At 48.0% G+C, this 23,551-nt stretch overlaps 1 protein-coding gene across 11 annotated transcripts in view; it reads right to left on the minus strand.

The window, feature by feature from the left end:
* Positions 1–3,652: 3,652 nt before the first annotated feature.
* The window catches only part of TRIM9 (tripartite motif containing 9), a 108,406-nt gene continuing 88,507 nt past the window's right edge, over positions 3,653–23,551 (minus strand). For 2 of the 11 annotated variants that reach the window (XM_008518712.2, XM_008518713.2), the window contains exons 8-13: positions 14,074–14,262; positions 11,511–11,552; positions 11,073–11,096; positions 9,955–10,258; positions 7,568–7,730; positions 3,653–5,684 (exon numbers count right to left, since the gene is read on the minus strand). In XM_008518712.2, coding sequence (XP_008516934.2) covers positions 5,622–5,684; positions 7,568–7,730; positions 9,955–10,258; positions 11,073–11,096; positions 11,511–11,552; positions 14,074–14,262 — 785 coding nt within the window. In that variant the 3' untranslated portion in view covers positions 3,653–5,621. The remainder of the gene's footprint in view (positions 5,685–7,567; positions 7,731–9,954; positions 10,259–11,072; positions 11,097–11,510; positions 11,553–14,073; positions 14,263–23,551) is intronic. The other 9 variants (XM_070630311.1, XM_070630301.1, XM_070630289.1 and 6 more) reach the window with 7 other exon arrangements.

The following is a 23,551-nucleotide window of genomic DNA, read 5'->3' on the forward strand; positions in this document are numbered from 1 at the left end:
GCTGTCTATCGGTATTTCTTGTAACTCCTTGAGTTGTTTTATGATAACTATTTTGAATTCTCTGTCATTCAGATTATAAATTTCTGTGCCTTCAGGATTGATTTCTGGGTGCCTGTCATTTTCCTTCTGGTCTGGAGATTTAATATATTTTTTCATGCTGTTTGATGGCATGGATTTGTGCCTCTGCATAGTGATAGCATCTGGTCACAGCTTCCACCTTCCTCACCTGGTTGGGGGTCAAGAGCTGTGTATTCTGAGCCTGATGTGACCCTGGCTCACTTGCTCACAGTTACTGCTTTTCTAACCTATGTGTGGGCGCTCTGGTCAACTGGCTGAACTGGAGTGCCGGGCAGGCGGAGGCATGCTTTCTTTTGCCTGTGTGATTCCGGGGACATACTCATTCTGCCCTCGCTATCTGCTCTCCTGCGGTGTTGGCTTGAGGAAGACATCCCCACAATAGCTTGGTCATCTTTGTATGGAGCTTTCACAGGGGCTGTGAGGGAATTTGGAGGGTGAAGGAGTTGCCATGGAAGGCTGCTCCTCTTTCCTTTCCTCTCAGCCACATGCAGTCCTTTGCCCAGGGTCACTGCTGTTGGGGAGAGAGAGGAGATCCCCTTACCTCCTTCCACTTTCTCCAGGGTGTCCAGCATCTCCAGCTTCAGACATATGGCTGCATGGGTCTCAGACATCTTTTGTGTTGTGTGAATGTTTTCCGCTGGTGTGTGAATTTTCTTTTGGTTGTATCTTAGGGGAAGAGTCTAAGGGGAGAGCTCACTCTGCCATGATGCTGACCTTTGAAATAATTTTTAATGTGTCATACAAGTGAAGTTACTGCTTTTCTTAGAATTTCCTTGCCTAAATTCTTCCACTAATTTTTGCAGAAGAATTTAACAAACATTTTGTCAAGTTCCAAAGACAAATGTCATCTCCCATGAAGATGATGGTCAGAATCATTATTGACACTGAGATGGGATCTTAGTCATAAAAAGGGAGGAAATGAAACCATGGCATCATTAACAGATTGCACACAAATGAACAATACCTAGCTCTTCACAACACCCATTGTGGGCCAGGTACTGTTCCAGAGAGTTTTACAGGTACTGTTTGATTTAATCCTCAAAACCATTGTCGTGATGTGGAAACTGTGAGCCTTTCCACGCTCGCTCCAGGGGTCACAGCTGGCCAGCCTTGGGACAGAATTCAGGCCGTCTCTGCCAGATGCTGTGCTTTCGGCCATCTGGCTTGGCTGCTCTCGTGTTGTCTGATGAAGCAGAGTGCAGAGGCTACTTAATTATAGGGCTTCTATTTAACATGCCTTTCGTCTCTACTGCACCACGCACTTTCACATACTTTATCTCACTTTGTGCCCCTTTCTTTGTGCAGAACATATACAAATGCACAGCTGAGCCCACTGGCCTCATGAGAGAACTTTATGCAGGGTTGAGAACCTCTGGTTTATATCTTTATGAAGCTTCTCTCATCAAGCTGGTTTCTTTAGTTTTATGGTTTCCTTTATCATACACATTAAAAATCATGGCCATACATCAAAAGATATTGGTTTGTAAGTTGTTAACAGGTAGTCAAACTTTAACGTTCAGCCATCCTTATTAGTGAAATTACAATTTATTATCTTAATTAATAATCAGAGAATTTTAGAAAAATATATTGGGGAAAAAAGGCAAGAACACCAACCAAAATATTAACCATTTTAGATTTCATGGTGGATGTTCATTTTTACCTGGTGGGAGACGGACAAAAGACATGAGCAGGATTCACGACCACTGCGGGGATGTGACAGCTACTCTACATTGTCCCTTGCTGGCAGCGAGGTTTTCTGCTCTCTCTACCACTGTGGCCCTCAGGGAAGGGGCTGGTTCAAGTCCCCATTGGGGTGGCCAAAAACAAGATCTTCACCAGACAGGAAGACAAAGCACATCAAAGCCCTTCTAGTTCTCAGAGAATATGGGAAGGAGGAAAAGGTCAGGTCAGGAGGTCAGTGCCTTGTCGTTGACCCCCTCCCTCTGCCTCAGGCTTCAACTCAGAGGACAGATTTGGGTAAAGAGGACAGGCTATTAGGTGTCGTCTGAGGAAGGCCACAAGGAGAGTCCCGGTCATGTCTGACGTGGCCCTTCACCCTTGTAAAGTGTCCAGTTCAGTGGCTTCTAGTTCATGCACAGATGTGCAACCTTCCCCACCATCTAATCCTGCGCCTGCAGCCTTTCTCAGCACAGCTGTGCAGAGTGGAGAGAGAACAAACCCAAGGGACCAGACAGAGGTTGCTGTGTGTTCTTACTCAATACCTCACATTCTGTGCATATCTGTAAGGCTGGTTCTTCAAAGACAAGATGTAGGCAGCCTCAGTCACGTCTGATGTGGTATGTCAGACCCACGGTTCCCTAAACGCCAGTCTCGGTGGACGTAGCAGGACGTTGGAGAACATACGCAGGTGTCTTCGGCGTGTTCATAGACATTGTGAGGGAGTGACCTGAGAGCTTCTTTGTTTAGTCACTGTATCGTTCCCTTGATTCATAATCAGAAATCCTAGTTTAATAGCAAGCCCTCCTGTCCTGTCAGTGAGTCGACTAGATGGGCAAAAGATTCATGCACACATCAGAGGCAGAACAAGAGATCTCATCTCCAGAAAATAGGATGATTTCTTTCAAATCACTTAATCATGTCCATGAGGGATAGTGGGGATCAGAAGTTCCAGGGCCGGCTCCGTGGCCGAGTGGTTAAGTTCGCACGCTCCGCTGCGGCGGCCCAGGGTTTGGATCCTGGGCGGGGACATGGCACCGCTCGTCAGGCCACGTTGAGGCGGCGTCCCACATCCCACAACTAGAAGGACATGCAACTAGGATATACAACCGTGTACGGGGGGGTTTGGGGAGATAAAGCAGAAAAAAAAAAGATTGGCAACAGTTGATAGCCCAGGTGCCAATCTTTAAAAAAAAAAAAAAAAAGAAGTTCTGTTAACCTTCGTGCCACGAGAAAAGTAAAAAATGGCTAGTGTCCCATTAGGTAGTGAACAGAAGAGAGGAAACCCGGAAGAGAGGTGGGGCCAACAGAGGAAGAAGAGAAAGTCCCAGGGCGAGGGATGAGGAAAGAGGAATGCACAGAACCCCGGGGGCACAGAGCAGCTGGCGCCACCTGCCTCGTGTTCCACTCTGACGTGGGAACCCACACCATACACTTTTAGGGGGTCCGTTTCTTTTAATAGAAAACAAACACCGTGCATTCTAAGAGGCTAGTGACAATGAAAGGGAGATGTGTTGCAATTATTTAAAAACAATTGTATTGTGTAGCCATTCAAAGAAATGGTGAAGGAACTGGGTTTGAAAAAGTCAGTGACACTATGTGTTCCAAGTCTTTGTGGCTTTTTTAGGAGAAGGTTTGTGAAAGGAACTCCCCAGTGTTTGGAGGCTGACCCCAGCAGCATCTGAACTGTAATTGTTTCATACTAAGCTAAGATTCGGGAGTTCAGGGCCACCAGAGACAGTGCCAGTGCTCCCGAGGGAATGCGGTGAAGAGCAGGTGCTTTCCAGAACACTGGGTGTCTTCTAATTACACTTTGCTGAAGAAACATTGCTCTGAAAAAGGCCAACTGTCATCCCAAACAGGCAAAGACTGAGAAATTCTAACGAGACACATGATGTTCTCTCATAAAAATCATTTATTGGCACACCAGAAATATCCATTTTTTCTAGCACAGTAGCTATATGCTTTGTTCTGTAATTGTTCTAGAACAGCAATTTTGTGAAAACTCTGTGTTACAAGTCACTGGAAATCTAATTAGCAGGACGAATTTAATAAAGAACAAGAGTAACTATGAGTCTACAGCGGCCCAGCCATCGAGTCTCCGTGGAGAGTAAATCAAATGTGAAACCGGTGTTGTCCTGCAACAGAGCGTTTCTGTAGCCGAGAAAACCCGGGAAGGGCACAGACAGAATAGCACCCGTTCAATAAATCAGGTACGCTCACCTAGGAAAACACTGCGACTGACGGAGATCACCCAAGTCAAGGAAGCAGAAGAGAAAATCGTTAGCTATTTACAGGTAGTACTTTTTGCCAAAACTTTTTGTTAGCTTTCTCATCCCCCTCTTCCCTTCTATTTGTTATTCTTGTTTTTCGACAGTAAATTTCTTGGCTCACTGGCGAATATTTAGACAACTAATCAGAACCTCTTTCCAGGTGCTACATTTTCTAAAACTCAATGACAAACTAAGAATCTGAAGGGTGACTTGAGAAGCCCATCCCCCTATGGAAGTGGAAAGCTATCTGAGTTTGCGGTCAGTCAGCGATGACGTACAGTTTCATCTTCTTCCGGTCTTCATCTGAACTTCTCTGGAGAGTGGGGCTGTGAATGGTAGCAGAGCGATGGGTTTCTCACTTGTAACAGGCACAGACAGTACACATGAGACAGGCGTGTTTATCCTGAGAACGTGAGGGCCGTGGGCTGCAACCTAAGATCCCATCCCTGGGACGGGTCCTCCTCCCTCTGGTCACTGTAGTTTTTCACACTCATTTTTAAGGCTTAGTAGCAGTGCAGCATTAACAAATAAGAATGCTGATGCCAGCTCTACCAGGGAAGGGCTCCGATGCACGGCAGCAGGCACTATGATTAAAATTGTGCGGCTGAAAGGCATTGAGCTGGTACACTTCTGGTGCCGTGGCCACAACGGGTGGATAGTGGAACTGGAAGATCTTACCAATGAGCCTCTGTGCCCCTTGTTGATTCCTCTCTAGCACTTGTAACAATTTGTCATTATGTAACTTTCTGTTTGCTCCCGTAAGCTCCAGGTGGGCAGAGACCACGCCTGTGTATTCAGCACCGTGTCTCCAGTGTCTAGAACAGTGCCTGGTCCATAGTAGGCTCTCCATTAAACACTTGCATCAAACAAATGAACCAAATCATTAAGGCCCCTGGTCTGCCAATGTCTACAGACTTTCCAATTTCGTTTCGTGACCAGGGTCTCCGGCCTGTCCTAAGGAACCAGCCGTCCCAGTGAAGCTACCCCACGACCAACCTTTGTGTGATGTGTGGCTGACATTTTTGTGCTTCAACGGGTAGTCACTGCTTCTCAGTGCTACATTCTCTCTGCCCTCCTCCCAAAGATGAGCTATGCCGCGCCAGCACCGCCCCAGCGGGACGAGCACAGGAACATTCTCCAAGGTGAGGCACAAGCTCCCAGTTCAGCTCCTGCTTCCTTCCCTACCTCTCCCGACATCTTTGTCAGAAAGCTTGAGAAGAAAGCGAGCAGGAGAACTTCCTCCTGGCAGCGCCAGTTCAGTAACTCACCAATAACATGATCAGAAAAAAATATATATATAACTCACCTACATAAAAAATTTAGTTAAATAAAAGCAAAATCTGGGAGTGGAAACAGAGTGAGGGGTGGGCTGTCTAGGTCCTGGGTTGGTCAGAACTGCCGACCGTGGAGGCGAACGCAGGCGTCACAGCCGTAGGGAGCTCAAAGGGAGAGGCGCGGGGCTGCGGGTGTGCAGACCAGAGGACCAGCTTTCTCTCCTCCTCCGCCCCCTCCTCCCAGCTCTCTGACGTGAGCTCCTTGCTGTCGCTCTGGCATGGGGGAAGAACGGGCAGCTGGTGCCTCCACAGCACATCCTTAGGCTATTGACGCTCTGCTGGAGTAGAAGTCGGGGACCGGGAGCCCAGTGTGCAGCGTGACCTGGGGGAAGAGACTGTGAGTCCTGGAGGCCTGGCAGGAGCCTCCTGCATCCCCTCCCCAGGGCACGGAGGGGCAGGTGTTCCTAATTCAAGTGGGCATCTGTTTACTTCTCTTTAACGTCTATTCTCATAGACGTTAGAGAGAATTCCAGAAATATTCTGCGTGTGCTGAGAACCTGGCCACCAAGGTGGGCTCCCAATCCTGGAGACACTGGATAATACGGTTCCCATCCACCTGCCTCTTTCAAGGACTCTGAGGAGACTGCGTCCCTGTGACTGAAGGCGCAGGAATGGATTTTCAGGGAGCAGAGCCTGCTGGCCACCTCACAGGCGCACTGCAAAACCCACGGAGAGAGGACAGACGAGCAGACAACTCTCCCCTACTACTGGCCCACTGGTTATTCCAGCCAGGATAAACCTCTCATTTGGGGGTTGCCCCAAAGATGGCTGGGTGTGAAGAAACATGGGCACTGACACTCCACTGCCCTCTGTCCAACCTCCCACCTCGACGGCAAGGCTGGAACCATCTCATGCGGTACCATCGTCTCCCCGCTTCTTGTCCCTTGTCGTCCTCCCCAGCCTAAGAGTCTTTATCTAAAGATGCTCAGAACGTCCTGGAGACCCCTGAAGAGTGTCAAGTGCAACATTCTTGTAAGGGAAACAGTTGAAAATGTGGAAAACTTTGAATGAGGTTTTTCTAAGACTCACTTCTAGGGCAATTTAGGGGTTTTTTCCTTCCAATGTAGAGGCTGAACTCTGAAGGATTAGGTTTCAGCCTTCCAGAAAACCCCATGGAGTTGCAGGGACTGAGAAGGGCAAGGCCACTGAGTTGTGGCTGCTTTGACTGCACATATTGATAGCAGTGGACTTTCATGCTCCCAACGCTGCCTCTGAACAGAGCAAACCCCCGCAGGGTTCTGATCCTCCAGGTCTGTCCGTCTATGGCAGCCACGTGCCGGACCAGCTTCTCAGCTGACAGTGAGGTTCCCGCTCAGGGGAGGGGAAGCCTGGGTGGAGCAGTGCTGGCAGGGCCTGCGGGGCTGTGACCTTCCCCACTGCCCCATCTGCCTTGGCCCCTCGGTCCCTCCTTGCCCCTGCGAGGCCCCTCCAGCCTGAGAAGCTGTGCAGCTGCTCCCTCTGCCTGGAGAGCCCCCCAGCTCCGACCCTCATTCCCTCGAGGCTCAGCTCTCTGTGACCCCATCTGCCCACCGGCGCGGACCACCTGTTAGGAGCACGGCCGCCTCCCCCACCACAGCCCGGCTAGTCCCCGCACCACCACTGCTCTTCCCTCAGGTGCACCTGCCACCTCCTAACACCCGGATAATTAGTGGAGGAACTGTGGTCGTCGCAGTGGTCTGTCTCCCGTCTCCACAGCCAGGACTGTGCTCCAAGAGGACAGGCCTTCGCGGGTGAACACTGCAGTGCTGCAATGCGGCCTGACCCTCCAAGGCCTCAACAGACCCGGGCCCAGGAAGGAGGGCGAGGTCGTTCTCTGTTTAGAGTAAACCTGAGTCACCACCTCATGGGCAGGGACGTCCCCACGGCACCAACAGAACCCGGTGGGGGCGCGGGAAGGGCTCAGGGCTCTGACAACGTGGGGACACCTCAGTCCCACACCCCTTCTCAGCTCTCGCCGGGCTCTGGGCAACTGTCTCTCTCGTGTCCACGGCAGCTTGTTCAGGCGATCCATTTCCACCAGAGCCGAACCAGGCTCGGAGTGGCTGTGGCCCGCAAACCAGGAGTGGAGCTCCGCTCCCCACTTGCTGTCGGTGACTGTGTCCACATCCAACCCGGGCCATGCTGGCCGGGAATCACCGGTGTCAGCATCCATCCCTTTCCCTCCTCCTCCCCCCACGTCCCCGGGGGCCCGGCCGGGGTGCTTACCTGCACGTTCCGGTTCAGGCTGACGGCCGGGAAGAAGAGGCCATCCACGTTCTCAAAGGCGATGGGCCCCTGCTGCTCGTCGTTGATAAAGAACGTCAAGGTTTTTCTGTTTAAGTCGAGCAGCACCCCAACCGTGGCCCCCTTGGTGATGCCTCCCTCAGTTCTGTGGGAAAGAGAACAGCTGCGTTTCATTTCCCGTCATCCTTCCAGAAGCTCCTGCTTCATGGTTAAACCAGTGTTTCTCAACCTGTTTCAAACGGTCACCCCACCCCCACCCCAGGAGCCTTTAAAACATATCTTTCCCTAATTGCTCCTCCTCATACAAAACTTTGATACCACAGCTACACTGTGCACCTGTTTACATGCTGCATGTGTATCTGTGCTTTACAGAGAAGGAGAGTAAGATGCTTTGCTCGCCCCGCAAAGTAATTTTCACTCCCGTGGAGGCTGCTGCTGTGTTGAGAATGTGGAGGGTCACCCGCTGCTCTGCTGTCGCTGAGGGTGAGCACGGCTGTGGACAACAAGGCGACAAAGACACAGAAAGTCGCCTGTGGGCTGTCAGAGCTCGGCCCACAGCTGCCGCACACTGCACAAATGGTGCGAACTAAACCGCATTCAATTCAACATGATTTAATTTGAAAGTCAAAATGAAGAGGCACTTAAGGCGAACCTAAAACATATGCACGAAAAATTGGATTTGGGGTCTTATGCTCCACTAAACAGAAAACTCATGCCAGAAAGATGCTAACTTTTGGCTTGTTGAGTTCGAATTAAGAAGTTGGAGGCTCTCTGTAAAATGACAACATCAGAGAAGAGGACTCTCCCCTGTACAGTGAAATAAATGCGCTGCAGGAGGGAGCTGAAGGTCCCTGCACTCAAACGTCATTCTACAAAGACTCGCGTCTTATGCTTCCGCTGATGGTCTCACAGGAGCCCTGCAGCCTGGGCGATCGGATGGGTCCTCTCCCGCTCTGAGATCGAGCACTACTGAATTTCAGCCTCCTCTCTGCAGAGCATGGAAACCGAGGAGTGTGGCTCTTGCCCCTGGCACGCGGAATGCACACTGTACACAGTCGTCACAGACAGGTCTGTAAACTGCGTCTTGTTGATTCGTAGCTCCCACAATGTGTGCAGTTTGCACGCAGGCAGACACGTTCAGCTTTAAGAATGTTTCCCTGCACGGTGTGTCAGTTGTGTTATGATCACTCCTTCTCTCCAAAATAAAGACGCCAAAGGGGGAAGTGGGCATGGTAGTGGGTGTTGGCATCAGGGATCTGCTAAGAGGGCTCCCTCACACGCACACCACCACAGAGGACGGTGCACCTTCATCCAGTCGGATTGGATACCAGGCTGAAACGTGTGTGTTCACTTCCAGTGATCGTGAATAAGACACACCCGAGTGGACTGGTACAGAAACTATGCCGGGGACAGGACGTGGAGGCCCTGGGAGCCCTACTAGCTACAGAAGGGCAGTGACGACAGTACTGTGATGAGGGACACGGTGGCAACCGCTCTCCATCATGCCTGGCTCACTTTCCTCTGGATATGACTGGACACAACTGTATTTTTTTTTCAGGGACCCCAGTGAGAATGTATCCTGGGGAAATCTTGGAGAATAAAGTGGACCAGGGCTCATGAGAGACATTTCTCTGCCTAGGAAATTTTTGAAAAATATCTTTGAAGAAGGACACACAAACCCAACGAAAAAGGGATGAGGGAAAACATCATGGTAGGGGTTGAACTGTAATCGCCTACATTTTGGCGGTAGAGGAAACGCAAGGAAAGCACCCTGTCCTCTTTCCCAGCAAACCGGGTGCTCTGAATTCACCCAACAATGAGACAGTTCCTCAAGCATAAAGATATCCAAGTTGGCATCTATAACATTTAGTTCAATGAGCGGCTGCTATTGTGAGCAGTGGCATCGATAATAATCCTGGTAAGGAGAATGGCTTCTATTCCAGGCGCCTCTGTGTGAGGCACTTCTGCTGATCCCATTTAATCTGGGGACACTCCCTCATGGAAAAATATTATTATCCTAATTTGGTGGATTTGGAAACCGAGGTTCAGAAAAACTAAGTAACTTGTCCAAAAGGGCTTTTCTGATAGTTTGTAGGTCTGGATTTTAGAATCCTGGAATGTTTTCCTACAATGGGGATTCTCAGTTTCTAGGCATGGGCAGAATAGAGCAACGAAGGACATAGGATGTGCTCAAGTCTCCGTCATGCAAAAAAATAAACCACCAGGATGCACTCAGCTAAGGGCAGTCAACTTCTGTGCCACTGCATGCCATCTTTACTGCTGTCTATCTAACAGGTCTCTGGACCTGGGCTCTCGTTCTTGACCAGAAGCCAACGTGAAGAAGGCTTGGTTCGGGGGCTGCAGGGTACCTGTTGGTGTGCGAGTTGTTGTGCATGAACCAGCTCCGGTTATTGTCCACATACATTGCCCAAGCTTTGTCGTCCTTTCCTAACATCACATCCTTCGTCACGTCGATGCGAGCCACGCCGAAGGCTGGGTCGGGATGGTTGTCATAGCGGTCTACAGTCAGCTCCCAGTAGTGGACGCCCTTGGAGAAGCCGGTCTTCCCCAGCACCACCCGGTCATCATAGCTACTGCACGTCACAGTCAAGTTGTCATTGGAGAAGATGATGTCAGAGTGCGCCGAGCCAGGGTCGAAAGCAAACCAGGCCACTGGGAACACAGAAGGAATGGGGTTACTGAGGAGGACAGCACACTCCTGGGCGGGTGAGGAGCATCATGTCCCCTGTGCATGCTGCCACGCAGGAAGGAGGCACCAGGGCCTGAGGGGCGTGAGTGAACAGATGGGGCACATCCTGGGAGGCGATACTCGGCGCCCAGAAGCAGACAGAGAACACACGACCAACTCAGCAGGGGTCACCTGGATCGGACTGCACTCCCAACCGAGTGATCCGGGAGTGAAGTGGCATCGATTTTGGAAGGTGCAAGTCCCTTCACCCGGTGACTGGCAGAAAAGTGCGCCAGACACATAAGGGGAGAGGGATGTGCTAAGATGCCTGTGTAACCCTGAGGCGGGAGGCTAGGATCTAGAGTCCTGGATGAGGGGGGATAAAACACTGCGTGAGACCAGGAAACAGCCCACTGGCAGAAGTGCTAACATCCAGTCATCTGAAAATTTCCTCAGTGCCAGTGACAGCTCAAAAGCCGGGAAGCTATCGGCAGCAACATAAACTAATTTCATGAGTGGTTGCGACTAGGACATAAGACAGGTTGCTTCCTTCACAACTTGAAAACACAGTTTGCGTGTTACTCCTGAGACTACACGTAAGATATTTTGCTGCAGTGGTAGGTATTTTGGATATTAGGCATAGAGAGAAGGCCGTCTCCGGACACAAGGTTACGCCCCGAATTCCACACGCGGCCTCCAACAACACCCTCCAGAGCGTAGCCGCTGCCTCATGGCCGGGGCCCACCTCCCTCGCACTGTGGTCTTTGCTATTTGTAAGAGAGTAAAGTTATTCCATACCTGCCAACAGCTTTTTAATGTCAACTGTGGTCGTTCCAAGTGAAAGGCATGGGAGAGAGAAATAGGAAGCAAAATTGACATTGGTAACAAAACATGTCTCTTTCGACGGACAAATACCAAAAAAGGGCTCAATTTAAAACACCACATACAATGCAGGCGTCCGTCTGACTTGGACCTCTATCCACGCTGAGTGCTCGTGAAGAGCGCTTTGCATGATGTGTACGAAAACTGGGGAAAAAGTCATCTTCTTTGAGGTATAAAATTTAAAAATACAGGGATCTTTTCCATTTTTCTAAGCATCTGAGAAACTGTTGTGATGGGAGTTGAATGACAATTAGACAATCTTTTGCCATAAAATCAGCTGTGTGATTGACTCTACGCAGGCAGTGGAGTGCCAGCCCCATCAGCTACAGATAACAACACAACAAGGATACTTGCCTAGTTGAGAGTAAGGTGCGGACTGTGTCTCAAAGTTGCCTCCTACAAAGAGAGACTACACATCAAAGTATGAAACAACACCCAGGCTGATGAAAATGACTCGTGCACACTTAACAAGCACAGCTGAAGAGTCACAAGTCCTGATTCACGAAAAACTGAAGCCCGTTTCATGTTAGTTTAGTTTACTGGTTAAAAATGGCCCCTCTGCTCTTTCAAAATAAAAAGTACATCTTTTTCCATTTAATAAATCCTCCTCCAATTGACTCTCAACTGTACAGCTTAAATTTTCATCATCTCCCAAGTTCAATCTTTTCCACTAAAGTTTCCATATTTAGACAGCTTACTGTTTAAAAATGAGAAGACTTCCTCCAATTGAAATGGCGAGATCACTGAATCTTGACACAACTCCTTCCACATTATTATTCCACGCACTTCTAACTCTGGTCATGCCAAAGGCTTCCTTGTGACTTGGGCCCCAGTCAAATGACAGATATAAATGTGTAATGTAATCCATATGTTAATAAATACATCCGATAATTACTAATAGTGCCATGAATTATGTATTAAGTGTAGTAATGTAGCATAATGTAGTAAAATAACCTCGTCTCTTCAAATTGTTTCACTATGGAACCCATCTCCCCTGAGGGAGGGGCGGGGCTGGAGGACCATGGGGTGGGAGTGGGCTCACAGATATATTAGGATCACCTGTGGAACTTTGTCACCACCTGCCTTGCTTGAGATTTGGGTTCCCTGCCTACCCCAGGAGAAGCCGCATGGGGTGGAGGAAGCAGTGTAGTCTCACAATGTTCAAAGGTGAGTGAACCTCAATTTCAAGTGGTATCGGGACTGATCTAGAAAGCGTTTTTGATGAGCGCTAAGGGATCCCCTAGAAAGGGTCATTTAATTTTTCAACTCAGTAAAGCCCTTCTAGGATAATTTCTAAAACAGTTGAAGGATAATACACTGAATGAAAAGGATTTTAGAGGAATTAAGAAAGCAACTTAGAAAGGACTAATGATTGAGTTAAAAACAAAATTTAAAGATTACGATGTTACTTTTGGTTGCTTTATTTTACTGTGGGATGAATTCACACACGAAAGAATCATTTTCTCCCAACTCAGGCTGATTTTTATGCTTAGTTTCTATCAATTACCACTTCAGTTCCTAGTCACGGGTTAGAGCCTGGTGAGTCCGGAACACAAGGAGTTTTAAAACGGAATCTCATATCCAGCTTTGGAAATGAATTTGCAGAAATTGAATAGGGCTTTGAAAATTTTTAAATGAATCAGGCCTCGTGCAAGTCTTTTTCAAAACAAGTTTTCTGAAATCTTTTTACACTACTTTAAACAAACCATTACACATTTAAGGTTCAACGATACAACTAGAACAATGCTGTCAAATGTCCCCACACCCACATTTCATTTTATTCTTGACACAACGTTCATTACAAAGACTGTAACAGTATTTCAGTACATTAGACACAAGTGAGAGTTCCATAACAAAGCATGTTAGAAAGCCAGTCGTGCACAGAAAAACAACAAGAAACGTGAAAGCACAAAGAAAAATGTCGTTTTAAAGAGAGCTTGAAGTTCTTGCACCCTTTTTGCACCGTCATGCTGTGGCCTCCTTCATTCCGGGATGTGAGATGAGCAAAAAGAAGAAAATCAAAAGAAAAAGAAACCTCTGGAAACGTGAAATGTGCAGCATGTGTATCCATGATTACAATATAGTCCTGAAGAGATCGGATGGGTCTGCATCTGAGATACTTTCAGATTCCATCGCTAGAGTTCACTGCACAGGAACACAAGGCTAGCTGCCCTGGAGACAGCCTACCGCCCTGTCCCAACCTGCTTGGCTGTGGGGAACTTCAGGGAGGCCGGACTTTTCAATGACTCTGCTCTTAGGCTAGTTAAGGGTTTCTAATTCAGCTAGTGGTGGTCCCTTCCCTTTGCTTGGAAAAGAATCAGCTGTAAGCCCAACTGGCCTACCAGTGAGCACAGCCTTCTGCAGAAAATACTTCCACTTTCTGCTCTCTGGTTTGCCTGCTTTGTATGATGCATTCTGCTGTTGGCGTGCTTTGACTTTTATTTTACTTTTTCAGTAAAGATCTCTTGAGTCTATGTTTAATCAGGCCACTGCAGGCTGGACGCGCTGATCCAGTCCCCCAGACACGGCTGGTTTCCTGGATACAGCAGGGTTGCAAACCTCCAGACTCAGGCCACAGCCTCCACCAGCCAGCGCCTGTGCCGTGTGGTGCCACTGCGCGTGATGACAGAGCAGGTTATCCATGGCAGTACCAGCTTGTGCAAAAAGAACAACTTCACTCATCACTTTCCAATGCCATCATACATTGACCACAGCTCGATGGCTGGTCCTCCCACCACACAAACAAGAACGTCACAAAGCTCCATCATCCAAACGTTCCTCATACAGGAAGCAGGCCACAGACAGAGACGAGCCCATCGCCCTCTCCACGCACATGAATGGCAAGAACAAAACAGGTGTTTCAGAGATGCCTCCAAGGCACAGAGATCAAGAGAAAGATGAGATGAGCTCAGCTCACCCGGTACATTGAGGGACTGTAAAGAGGAATGCAAGCTCAGCTGGTGGGGTGAGGATCGGAAATCAAAGTAGGATCTCCTGGGGAAGCTGGGTTGTAGATTAAGGGTGGAGGAGAAAGGACTCATTCTACGGAGCGGCAACCTTTCCGAAGGCACTGGAAAAGGGAGGGTCTGTTCTTCTGAATCTGTGTCTAAACGCAAGATCAATGCAAACTAGAGATCAGAAATCCGCCACCTGCCCAAGCACGGTTCCCCAAGATCTGTCTTACCAACCGACACATTGGCACCGAGCCTCGTCCATCCCGCGGGAGACCCAGGCATCTACAGACCAAAGTGGCCTGTGGCTGGGAGGGAATTCTCGGCAGGTCAGGCCCCAAGACCACATCACAATTGTTTCCATTTCCCCCTCAATGATTAGAGGTAGAGAAGTATTTTGGAAGGCTTCCTTTTAATTGTGAAATATTTTTAGAATTGAATTCAGAAACGTTAGAGGTAAAATGTATGCACTGATGACCAAGAGGAGCCGAATACTTTCTCCCTTCAGCCATCTCGGAAGTTACCACCAGTCCGTGATGGCCTCCTTAACGCTTTGCTGTTCCATATTTTCCCCTTTCTCTCTTAATACATCTGTTTCCATTTCCAAATGGATGAGATGATTTTTCTAAACCAGCGCACTCAAGACTTGCTCCTCGAACAGGCGAGAAAGACAGGGCTCAACCTACAGCCAGGGACAGAGCCCGCCTTTATTTCTGACTTAGGATCGGACCCCACAGACACCATTTTGACACCTCTGGGTCTGTCGTAATAAACAGACCTGGGGCTGTGTGAGGCAACGGTGGCAGAGGGTCCACTTTCAGACAGTCAGGTCTGGCATGAGGGTCATGATCACAGAATAAGGGCTTATCTTGATCTGGCTTTAGAGGGACATCTGAGGTACTTTCTCTAAATTACTAAAACCACTCCTTTCCCTTTTGTCAAACAATTAGAGTGGTTTGGCCAGAGACAGATGTCTCAACAGTTGGGGCTTTCTTAGAACTCAGTGTGATGGTAACAATTCAGGAAATACGCCAGGCATGGTGATAACATTCTATCTCCAAAACCACCAAGGAACTTCCTTCTCATTGAAAAAATACTTTTGTCTTGGCGGTCAGCCAGTGTTTCAGGGAATATTTTTCTGGCTTCAGTCTGTTAGCAAGCTCCTCTGTATGGGACCCAGATTCTGTCCCACCACAATGCCATCCTGGGCACATTCAAGCAAAACTAACCAGAGCTCGTGTGCGTGGAACCCGGTCCTATTTGAAGAGCTCAGAACAAGGGCATTGGCGGGCTTCTACTTCATTCCGCCAAGAGTCAGCCTTATTTTCACTTCTGAACTTACAATATTAAAGTCAGCTTTCCAGGCTTTAGATTTATCCTTGGGGGGAATTTTTTTCAAGAAAAGTATAAATCAGATCTCAGAGAGAAGGAATTTCTATTCATGGAGTTAAGGTGCTGTCTTGCCAATAATAATATATTCAAATCTTCTTCTATCTAAACTTCACATGGTTTGGGTGACTTGACATGTGTGATAATTTCTTTGTTCAGAAACAGTAAATCAGAAATGATTCCTGTTACAACTGTTTCAAGGGGGAATTAGCCGTTTCAGTTTAATGGAAAAATTTGAAATACAACAATGGGGCTCGACCAACTGACATGAGCTTCTTTTAGCGGGGGAAGGCATTCTGAGCTGTATTTATGTCAGTAAAAGATTTTTTATTAACAAGAATTTTCTTGGAAATGTATCTTTCAGGAGGTGGTAACAACAATTCATTATATTGAAAATACTTGTTGCTTTAAAGATGAAGGGAAAGGGCAAACATAGCAGAAGGAATTTCAGAGTAATCGAACCCCCAGTAACCATCTGAAAACCAGCAAAGAGACGTGCACTGAGTCAGACCCTGGGGAGCATATCCGACCCACCGTGAACCGTACTCACCTGCTCTATTCTCAGCACCAGGGGATGGCAGCACCCTGTGGTGTGGGGCTGAGAGTAGCTATGGTTATTCATGGGACCGATAACTTGACAATAAAAAGGTTATTGTTTTCTCTCCTTTCGTGTGGATCCATTGTTCATTGATGGCCCAGTTTTCCTGACTCCTCTCACTCCTGCACCATCCCCTATATGCGGGCTTATTTAATATCCATATTATGGAACCCATTCCAGCTCTGCCCTTGAGTTTTCCCACCCATGGCTTCCCACACCCTACCAGCTGGGCTCTTACTCCATTTCCTCCAAAAAAAAATTCCTTTCTTCATCATGATAACATTCCAGATGAACTACAAAGGAGAGAGAGCACTGTCCACGTGGTCCCAGCAGACTGAACAGCAGCGCCCCTTCAGGCCCTTCCCATGGGCACACGGTGCAAATGGTGGGTGAGTTGCCCATAGGTCATCTGTGCCACTTGATGTCTTCTTAGACTGCAGGAGTCTTAGAGGGAAGATGCTGATCTTGATAACATCTGAGGAGCAGTCATCAGGCTTCCTGGAATTGCCCCAGGGTGAGGAACTCCTCCCCTCTGGGCGCCCTGGCCAGGCTGTGGGTGTTGCTTCCACTGGTCTGGATGTACTCTTTGGGGGTTCCTCTCATCAGCTGGCATTACCATCTGGGCCACAGAGAACAGATCACCAGTTCTTCAAGTATTTGAGGGTGGTCACTGACCCCCTTTGCATCTTCCTTTTTCTGGGCTACACAGAATCTATTTCCAACCTTTCTTCTGTGGTAAATTTCAAATCTTTACTCTCCTTGTCATGCCCCTCTGGACACGTTCAAAGACATGAGCCAAAGAGAGTAAGACAATACCGGGAACAGTACGGCCTCTGCTGGTTTGGCCAAGTCACACTTAGCGCACACTGAGCACACACTCAGCTCCCCAAGTGTGTATTCTGTGCTGTGCCTGTGAGTGTCGCATTTCCTCCCCTCCCCTTCCAAGCACAGCTACTGAGATCTGGAGAAGGCGTCTCAGCCATCGATCCTTGCAGTCAAGACAAAGGGGACGGAGTTATGGTTTCTTTCCGACTACATGACACAAAGTTATGTTTCAGGTCATGGCTAATATCCAGGATGATGATTATTATTTTTAAGGGACAGATCACTAGAGAAAGACAAATAGCTCCTCAAAAGATTTTTGCTCCCTCTTCACGATTCATCACCTGCCGTGAACTGTGTGCCAAAGAGCTTGGCTGAGGGACAGCGAGTGGTTCAGCAGGAGAGAGCGATGGGGACCAGCGCGCCAGCAGAGCAGCATTGGTGTGGCGGCTCCAGGCAGGCCTGTGACTCCTAATGGGATGTGTCGAGACACGTCCCGTTAACTCTGTCAATGACCATCGTTTCCTCTGCCCTCGCCGGGACTGCTGCCCTTCCCACCTGCGACTGGCTGGATTCTGGTGTTGGGGCCTCTGCTTGAAAGCAGCAATCAAGAATTATCAAATATCAGCTGGGGGACCACACTTATTACTTACTGAGTTTTGGGTTGGAGGAGAAAAAGGAATACCTGGGTGGTGTACTCCTGTTTGGCTTACTGTATATTTCTTTCACTGTTCGTTAGCTAACATTCATTGAACACCTACCATGTGCCAGACACTGTATTAGAACTGAGCAGCTGGGAAACATGAAGTCGGCAGGCGGGCTGACTGTAAAAATAATACCTTGGAGAAAATCTGTGTCTTAGATTATTGATTGATTTTTACACTTCGGGGGTGTAGTTTCTTGACTGATTACAACATGTACAGATACTAAAGGTTTCCTTGGATGCGGTAGAATATTTTGGAAAGGTAAAGTACAGTCTTTGAGGTGTTATTTTTGGGATTCAAAGAGGAAATGCAGAGTGACAGGGGTTCCTTAGGACAGTGCGTGCTAATCCGGCTGCCTTCGTGCCCCATCAGAATTCTCATTGTCTTCTTGTCTGGAAGTGAACAGCCTTCATAACTTAGCCCTTGGGCGCTGGTCCCACAAGACCGTTGTGTCTCAGAGCACAGTCGAGCAAGAAGTGTCACTAACGCCTGCACAAGCAGCGTCGGGATGCGTCTCAGTTCCACTGGAGACCAGCCTTTTCTTGGGAAGATTTTAAGAGACAAAGAAATGAATGAGGGAGGCTGACTTTCCTTCAGTGATCTAATAAGCATCCAAAGCCACAATTATGTGAAACTGGTGTGTAATTTACAACAAAAGGTGGTATTTTAAGCTTCCTTAAGTATGGCATTAATTGCAGTTGAGAGGTGATGAACAAACCTGTTTTGAAAACCTCCCTTCAAAAGAAGAAATGGAACAGCCTCTCCTCACCCCTGGCCAGCTGCACACGCCATCACAGGTCCTCCTCCCCAAGTTGGAACACCACGGCCTTCTTTATAAGGAACAACCATCAGAAGAACTGGAAATTCTATATTCCAAATAGACACAAAAGAGTCCAAAGGTCTAAACTGCTCCCCATCGTGTCGACTGCAAAGCACATTCCCCAGAACCAAAAGCAGGGTCTGGATCCAATTCAGTCCTGGGAAAAATTCAGGGAATTCCCAGGGATAGCATGCATGTGGTCAAAATTAAAAGGAACAAAGTCTCTCCCTTTTCTGGGCTCTGAAAACTATCATTATGCCTCTCACCTTGGATTTTGTAAAATCTACTCAAATTTGTTCAGATACGATTTACCTACCTTGAGGATTTTGTCCTGGGAATGCATATTCTTCTAACTAAATAATTTTCTGGGAGGCTCTGATGCTCTGAGTCAGGAGAAGCAGACAGAGGTATAGGAAAACATCTCCAGGGGACCATAGGCTTTTCCTGATATGGTCCTTTCTCAACTGTCTCCTATTAGTGTTGAATTTCAGTAGCACAGGCAGAACTTGAAGACGCGTTGAGACCCTTGGAGGAGGCAGAAGGTGTCTATACCCATTCATAGCATTTTCTGAAACATTTAACAGCTTTCAGCAGTAATTCTGAAGAGAGAAGCCACAGAAGAAAGCCAGGAAGTACTAATTGTGAAGAACTTGGAGGGCACCTGCTCCAAGTCCACAGTTTTAGAGAGAAAAATACTGGAGTCCATAGAGGTTAATGGACATATCCGAGTCACACTGCCAGCTGTGAGGGGACAGGAGAGGGATTAGGTAGGATCAATTCCTGGTGGATAAAATTTGGGGGTTAACAAGGCCATTGCTGCTCTTTTGTGCCTTGGGAATGAATGAAAGGTAGAGTGTATGCCACAGGCCATGGGGTACGTTCCAGTGGCCCCAGGGGTGACCGAGGGTTGTGTAGATGCCCTAATACCATTCTCCAAACCTTGCAGCATATCAAGGATGAATCTTCCTTCTCTGGATGGAGTTCTGTGGTAGGGTTCTGGATGGAGTTCGGTGGGTAGGGATGGAAAGGCAAACACATCACCTCCCCTTTGGGATTTTGACCATAGGTCGGGGGTGGGCTGAGCTGTTCCCTGCTGTTGTCGTCTGAGATCAGATGACGTTCTTTTTCCTCCACAAGGTTACAGCTTCTCTGGGGGTCTTAGTACATGGGGGTTGAAGAGTGTAGTACTGAAACTGACCCAAAGTCACTATAAAATACCTGCAGAGGGATTTTGGGCAGATGCACCTGGGGCCGTTCTGGGGCTCTATCTTGCCCACACTGAGCATTCTCCAGGTTGTGTCCTCTGCGGTGTGGGAGAAGGAGCTATCAGCCTGGAAGGGCTGGTGTGACACGGAATCTAATAGGAAAAACGCATCTTAGTCTTCATGAATGACGCCTGCTATGACCCTTTTGGAAAGCAAGTTCTAAGATGTAATTTCAAGGATCCTAACCCTTCTTATCACCATTAGATAAAACAATCCTGGAGAGTGCTGGGGAGATGGCTCCTGTGGACATTCAGCTAAGAGGACGCTTGAGAGCTCTGAGAACCTGTCTCTGGCAGTGCTGGAATTTACAGCCTCCTCTAATGCCTGATTCTCAAATTTCCACTGATCACCTTTTCCCCTCTTCCCCTCACAGTTGCCATCTGGAGGGCTGAGAGCTTCTGTGAATAAACAGCATGGCGGTTTCCACCCGAGCAGGGCCCCAAGTCCCAGATCTCATTTGGTACGGTCTTTCAAGGACCTCGAAGATGTTCTCTGACATTCCTTTTCCTCCCCTGACGGTGACCTGTCTGGAAGCTGGGGGAGCTACTGGAAATGCAGAGTCAGGAAGAAAGGACCAGACCTACGGAGGGGCCTGCATTTTATGCTGGAAACCACAGCCGCTCCCACATCCCCTTCCTAAATCAGGAATGCTACCCTTCTGAACAAAACTCTGACATGACTCTTGGAAATTGTTAAAGTCCCACTTCTGGCCGGGGTTTCTGGATAAACACACGAGGCAGCTACACGGCGCTGCTTCGTTTCGACAAGATATTTTCACACACCTGGCAGACAGAGTTAGGACAGTTTCTCCTCCTTCTTTCTTTTTGGTTGAGTGTAAACAGCACTGTTCTAATGTCAGCACCAAAGTGCAGTGTGCTGGGCACTGGAGGCTGAAAGACGGAGTCCGATGTTACTTAACCTCTCAGAGGCTGTTTTCCCATATATCGAGTGGGATAGTAATAATAATAATAATAATATTTCCCTCATGGAGTGGGCGAGGTGGAATAATGGCATACCCAGAATGCCCATGCCATAGTCCCTGGAATCTGTGTGTGTCGCCTTACATGACAAAAGGAACTCTGCAGATGTGAGAAAGTTAAGGATCTTGAGATGGAGATGATCCTGGACTACCCAGGTGGGCCCCAGGTAAGCACAGGGGGCCTTAGAAAGGGGGATGGGGCGTCAGAGTCAGAAAGAGACTGGAAGATGCTGCGCTGCTGGCTTTGAAGGCGGAGGAAGGAGTCAGGAGTCAAGGAATGAGGTGGCTTCTAGAAGTTGGAAAAGGAAAGAGAAGGATTCTCCCCTAACCTGCCTGAAGGGACGCAGCCCTGCACACACCCCACTTTCAGCCTTGTGAAACCCATTTAGGGTGGTGGCCTCCAGAACTGTATGGTAATAAGTCACGTTGATTTAAGCTCCTACGTTTGTGGTAATTTTCACGGCAGCAACAGAAAACCAATGCATCGGGTGAATCTGGGATGTGGCAGCCACAGGATGGGACTGGGTTTAGACACCGCAGTGCGTAGAGGTGTCGCCTTAAGTCTATACAGCTGTCTTAGGGTGAAGAGAAAAAAGTTCCTACCCTTTCCTTAGGGCCTGATAGTGAAACGCAGAACAGACAGTTGTTATACAATTCCTCCACTGCATTTCAGCATCCTAAAATATTTGCTGGCTCTCAGGTTGCTGTCATTTTTCACTGAATCTTTTAATGGACAATGGAGAAAGTTCTTAGAAGCTTGACATAAAATGAAGCAGGGTTTGGGGCTGGCCCCGTGGCCGAGTGGTTAAAGTTTGCGCGCTCCACTGCAGGCAGCCCAGTGTTTCATTGGTTTGAATCCTGGGTGTGGACATGGCACCGCTCACCAAACCACGCTGAGGCAGTGTCCCACATGCCACAACTAGAAGGACCCACAACGAAGAATATACATCTACGTACCGGGGGGCTTTGGGGAGAAAAAGGAAAAAATAAAAAATCTTTAAAAAAAAAATGAAGCAGGGTTTATTATAATAGCTTTTTTGGGGCCTGGTTCATATTGTGACTTCATAAAGCCCTATGAGATAGACCTCATACCCCCTTACCACGGGTTCCAGATAACACACTGACTTTTAAAAGCATTAGACAGAAATCTTTCTAAAATGCATTATACATTATACACTTTCTCAGTCTCTTAATCAGAACGTATGCCACAGAATGCTCTCTTTCGGTTTTTTTTTTTTGAGTCTGTTCTCAGTTTTTCCAGTTACCTTCCCTGCTCAACGCTGCCAACAGCCTCAACTCACTTCCACCCCGAGTCCGTCTTCTCTCTTCTAATGTGCAGCTCCCAGCCTCCGTGCTCTCAGCGAATGGGTCAGCGAGCCCAGTGAAACTGTGCGTAAGCTAAGGGTAACGGAGAGCGGAGTGAGACCACGGGCTCTGCTGTGAGGACAGCACAGGGGCGTTTGGCCTGAACTTTCTCTTCTCTTGTTTTGGCCAATCGGAGGTCACTGTGGCTCACTTCTGGATGGGAAGGTGACTATCTAGATTGTAGGGTGGACCCCTCGGTTCTAGAGAGGTGAGGGGCAGCACAGATTCAGGCACTGAGTCAGATGCCCTGAGTTCAGGAAGGAGGAGGAGTCAAGCCCACAAGCTCGAGGGCAGGGGCCCGGCTCCACCTCTGTGTCCTGGGGCCCAGCCCAGGGCCGGTGAAATCGAGGAGCTCCATCAACGTTTCCGAACGCATGAGGCCTCCTTTCCAAGTCAGCTCGAGGCAGATGCTAAAGTTTCTGCATTGTGTACAGTCTCTCCCCAGGTTCGGGTTCCTCTCTCTCTCCTCTGGGAGGTCCTCCCTCCCCTTCCCAGCAGGTTCACCCCCTGCCGGATGCAGTAATTTACTTCATGTAGCTACAAGATGTAAAACAATCAGATTACTTCTATGAAAACATAAATTTTAAAAACCCTCTTTTAGAAACATTTTTTACTTTTAGAAGAGGCTGCTCATTAGTGAAAATTAAACTCTAGTAGCATTAAAGTGATAAAAAATGGAATAGTTCACACTTTTCTGGTGTAAGATCTATCTGGAAAGCAATTTGGAAACACACATCTGGGGCCCTAAACATGTTCAGACTGTTTGGTCCCGTAATTCCACTTTTAAGAATGAGTTGAAGGAAAATAATCTTTTCACACAAAGATCTGTGTGAAACAGCGCTGTGTTCTAGCCCTGAAGGGTGTGCAAGCACAGCGCCCTCTTGTCCGGAAGGCTGTGGGAAGCAACACCCTGGCTCCAAGGGGGTCAGTGAGTGGTGCGGAGGCACACAGACCTTCTTTTTCCAGCCAGTGAACAGTTTTTGTGAGTATTTGAGCCCCAGGAACATTATCTTTGGTCTACTTAATTTTCTCTCCAAATTTGGAAAAAAAAAAAAAGTACAGCCTGTTTAGATGGGTGGAGGAAAAATAGGAAAAAGTGAACAGAAAATTTTCCTATTCTGTTCTCAGCCTGGTCTAAAAAAAAAAACCTTTTTTTTGCAGGAGAAGAGTCCCCGAGACACAGAATGAGCCCCAGAACTCTAGGTATTAAGAAGGCCTTGTTACATAATGTTTTTAATTGGATCCTCTTTTGCAGACGGTGTCAGAGATGGTGACACAGCCTTGATGACTATTAAACGAATTACTTTAAAGATATACACAACCAGGGTTGTGGGTCTTATTGTAAATTTCATTAAAACTCTTAATTGCTTACAGTTGTATTTCTTCTTAAGTCAGGGTAACCTGGTTTAGACCTGCAACTGGCCTTATTCACGTGGCTGTCTTAGGTCCACCCCCAGGACTCAGCTCTCAGGAACTCACGAAGCTCGAACTCATATAATAAG

Source organism: Equus przewalskii, chromosome 1 (assembly GCF_037783145.1).
Source record: "Equus przewalskii isolate Varuska chromosome 1, EquPr2, whole genome shotgun sequence".
NCBI classification, from domain to species: domain Eukaryota; kingdom Metazoa; phylum Chordata; class Mammalia; order Perissodactyla; family Equidae; genus Equus; species Equus przewalskii.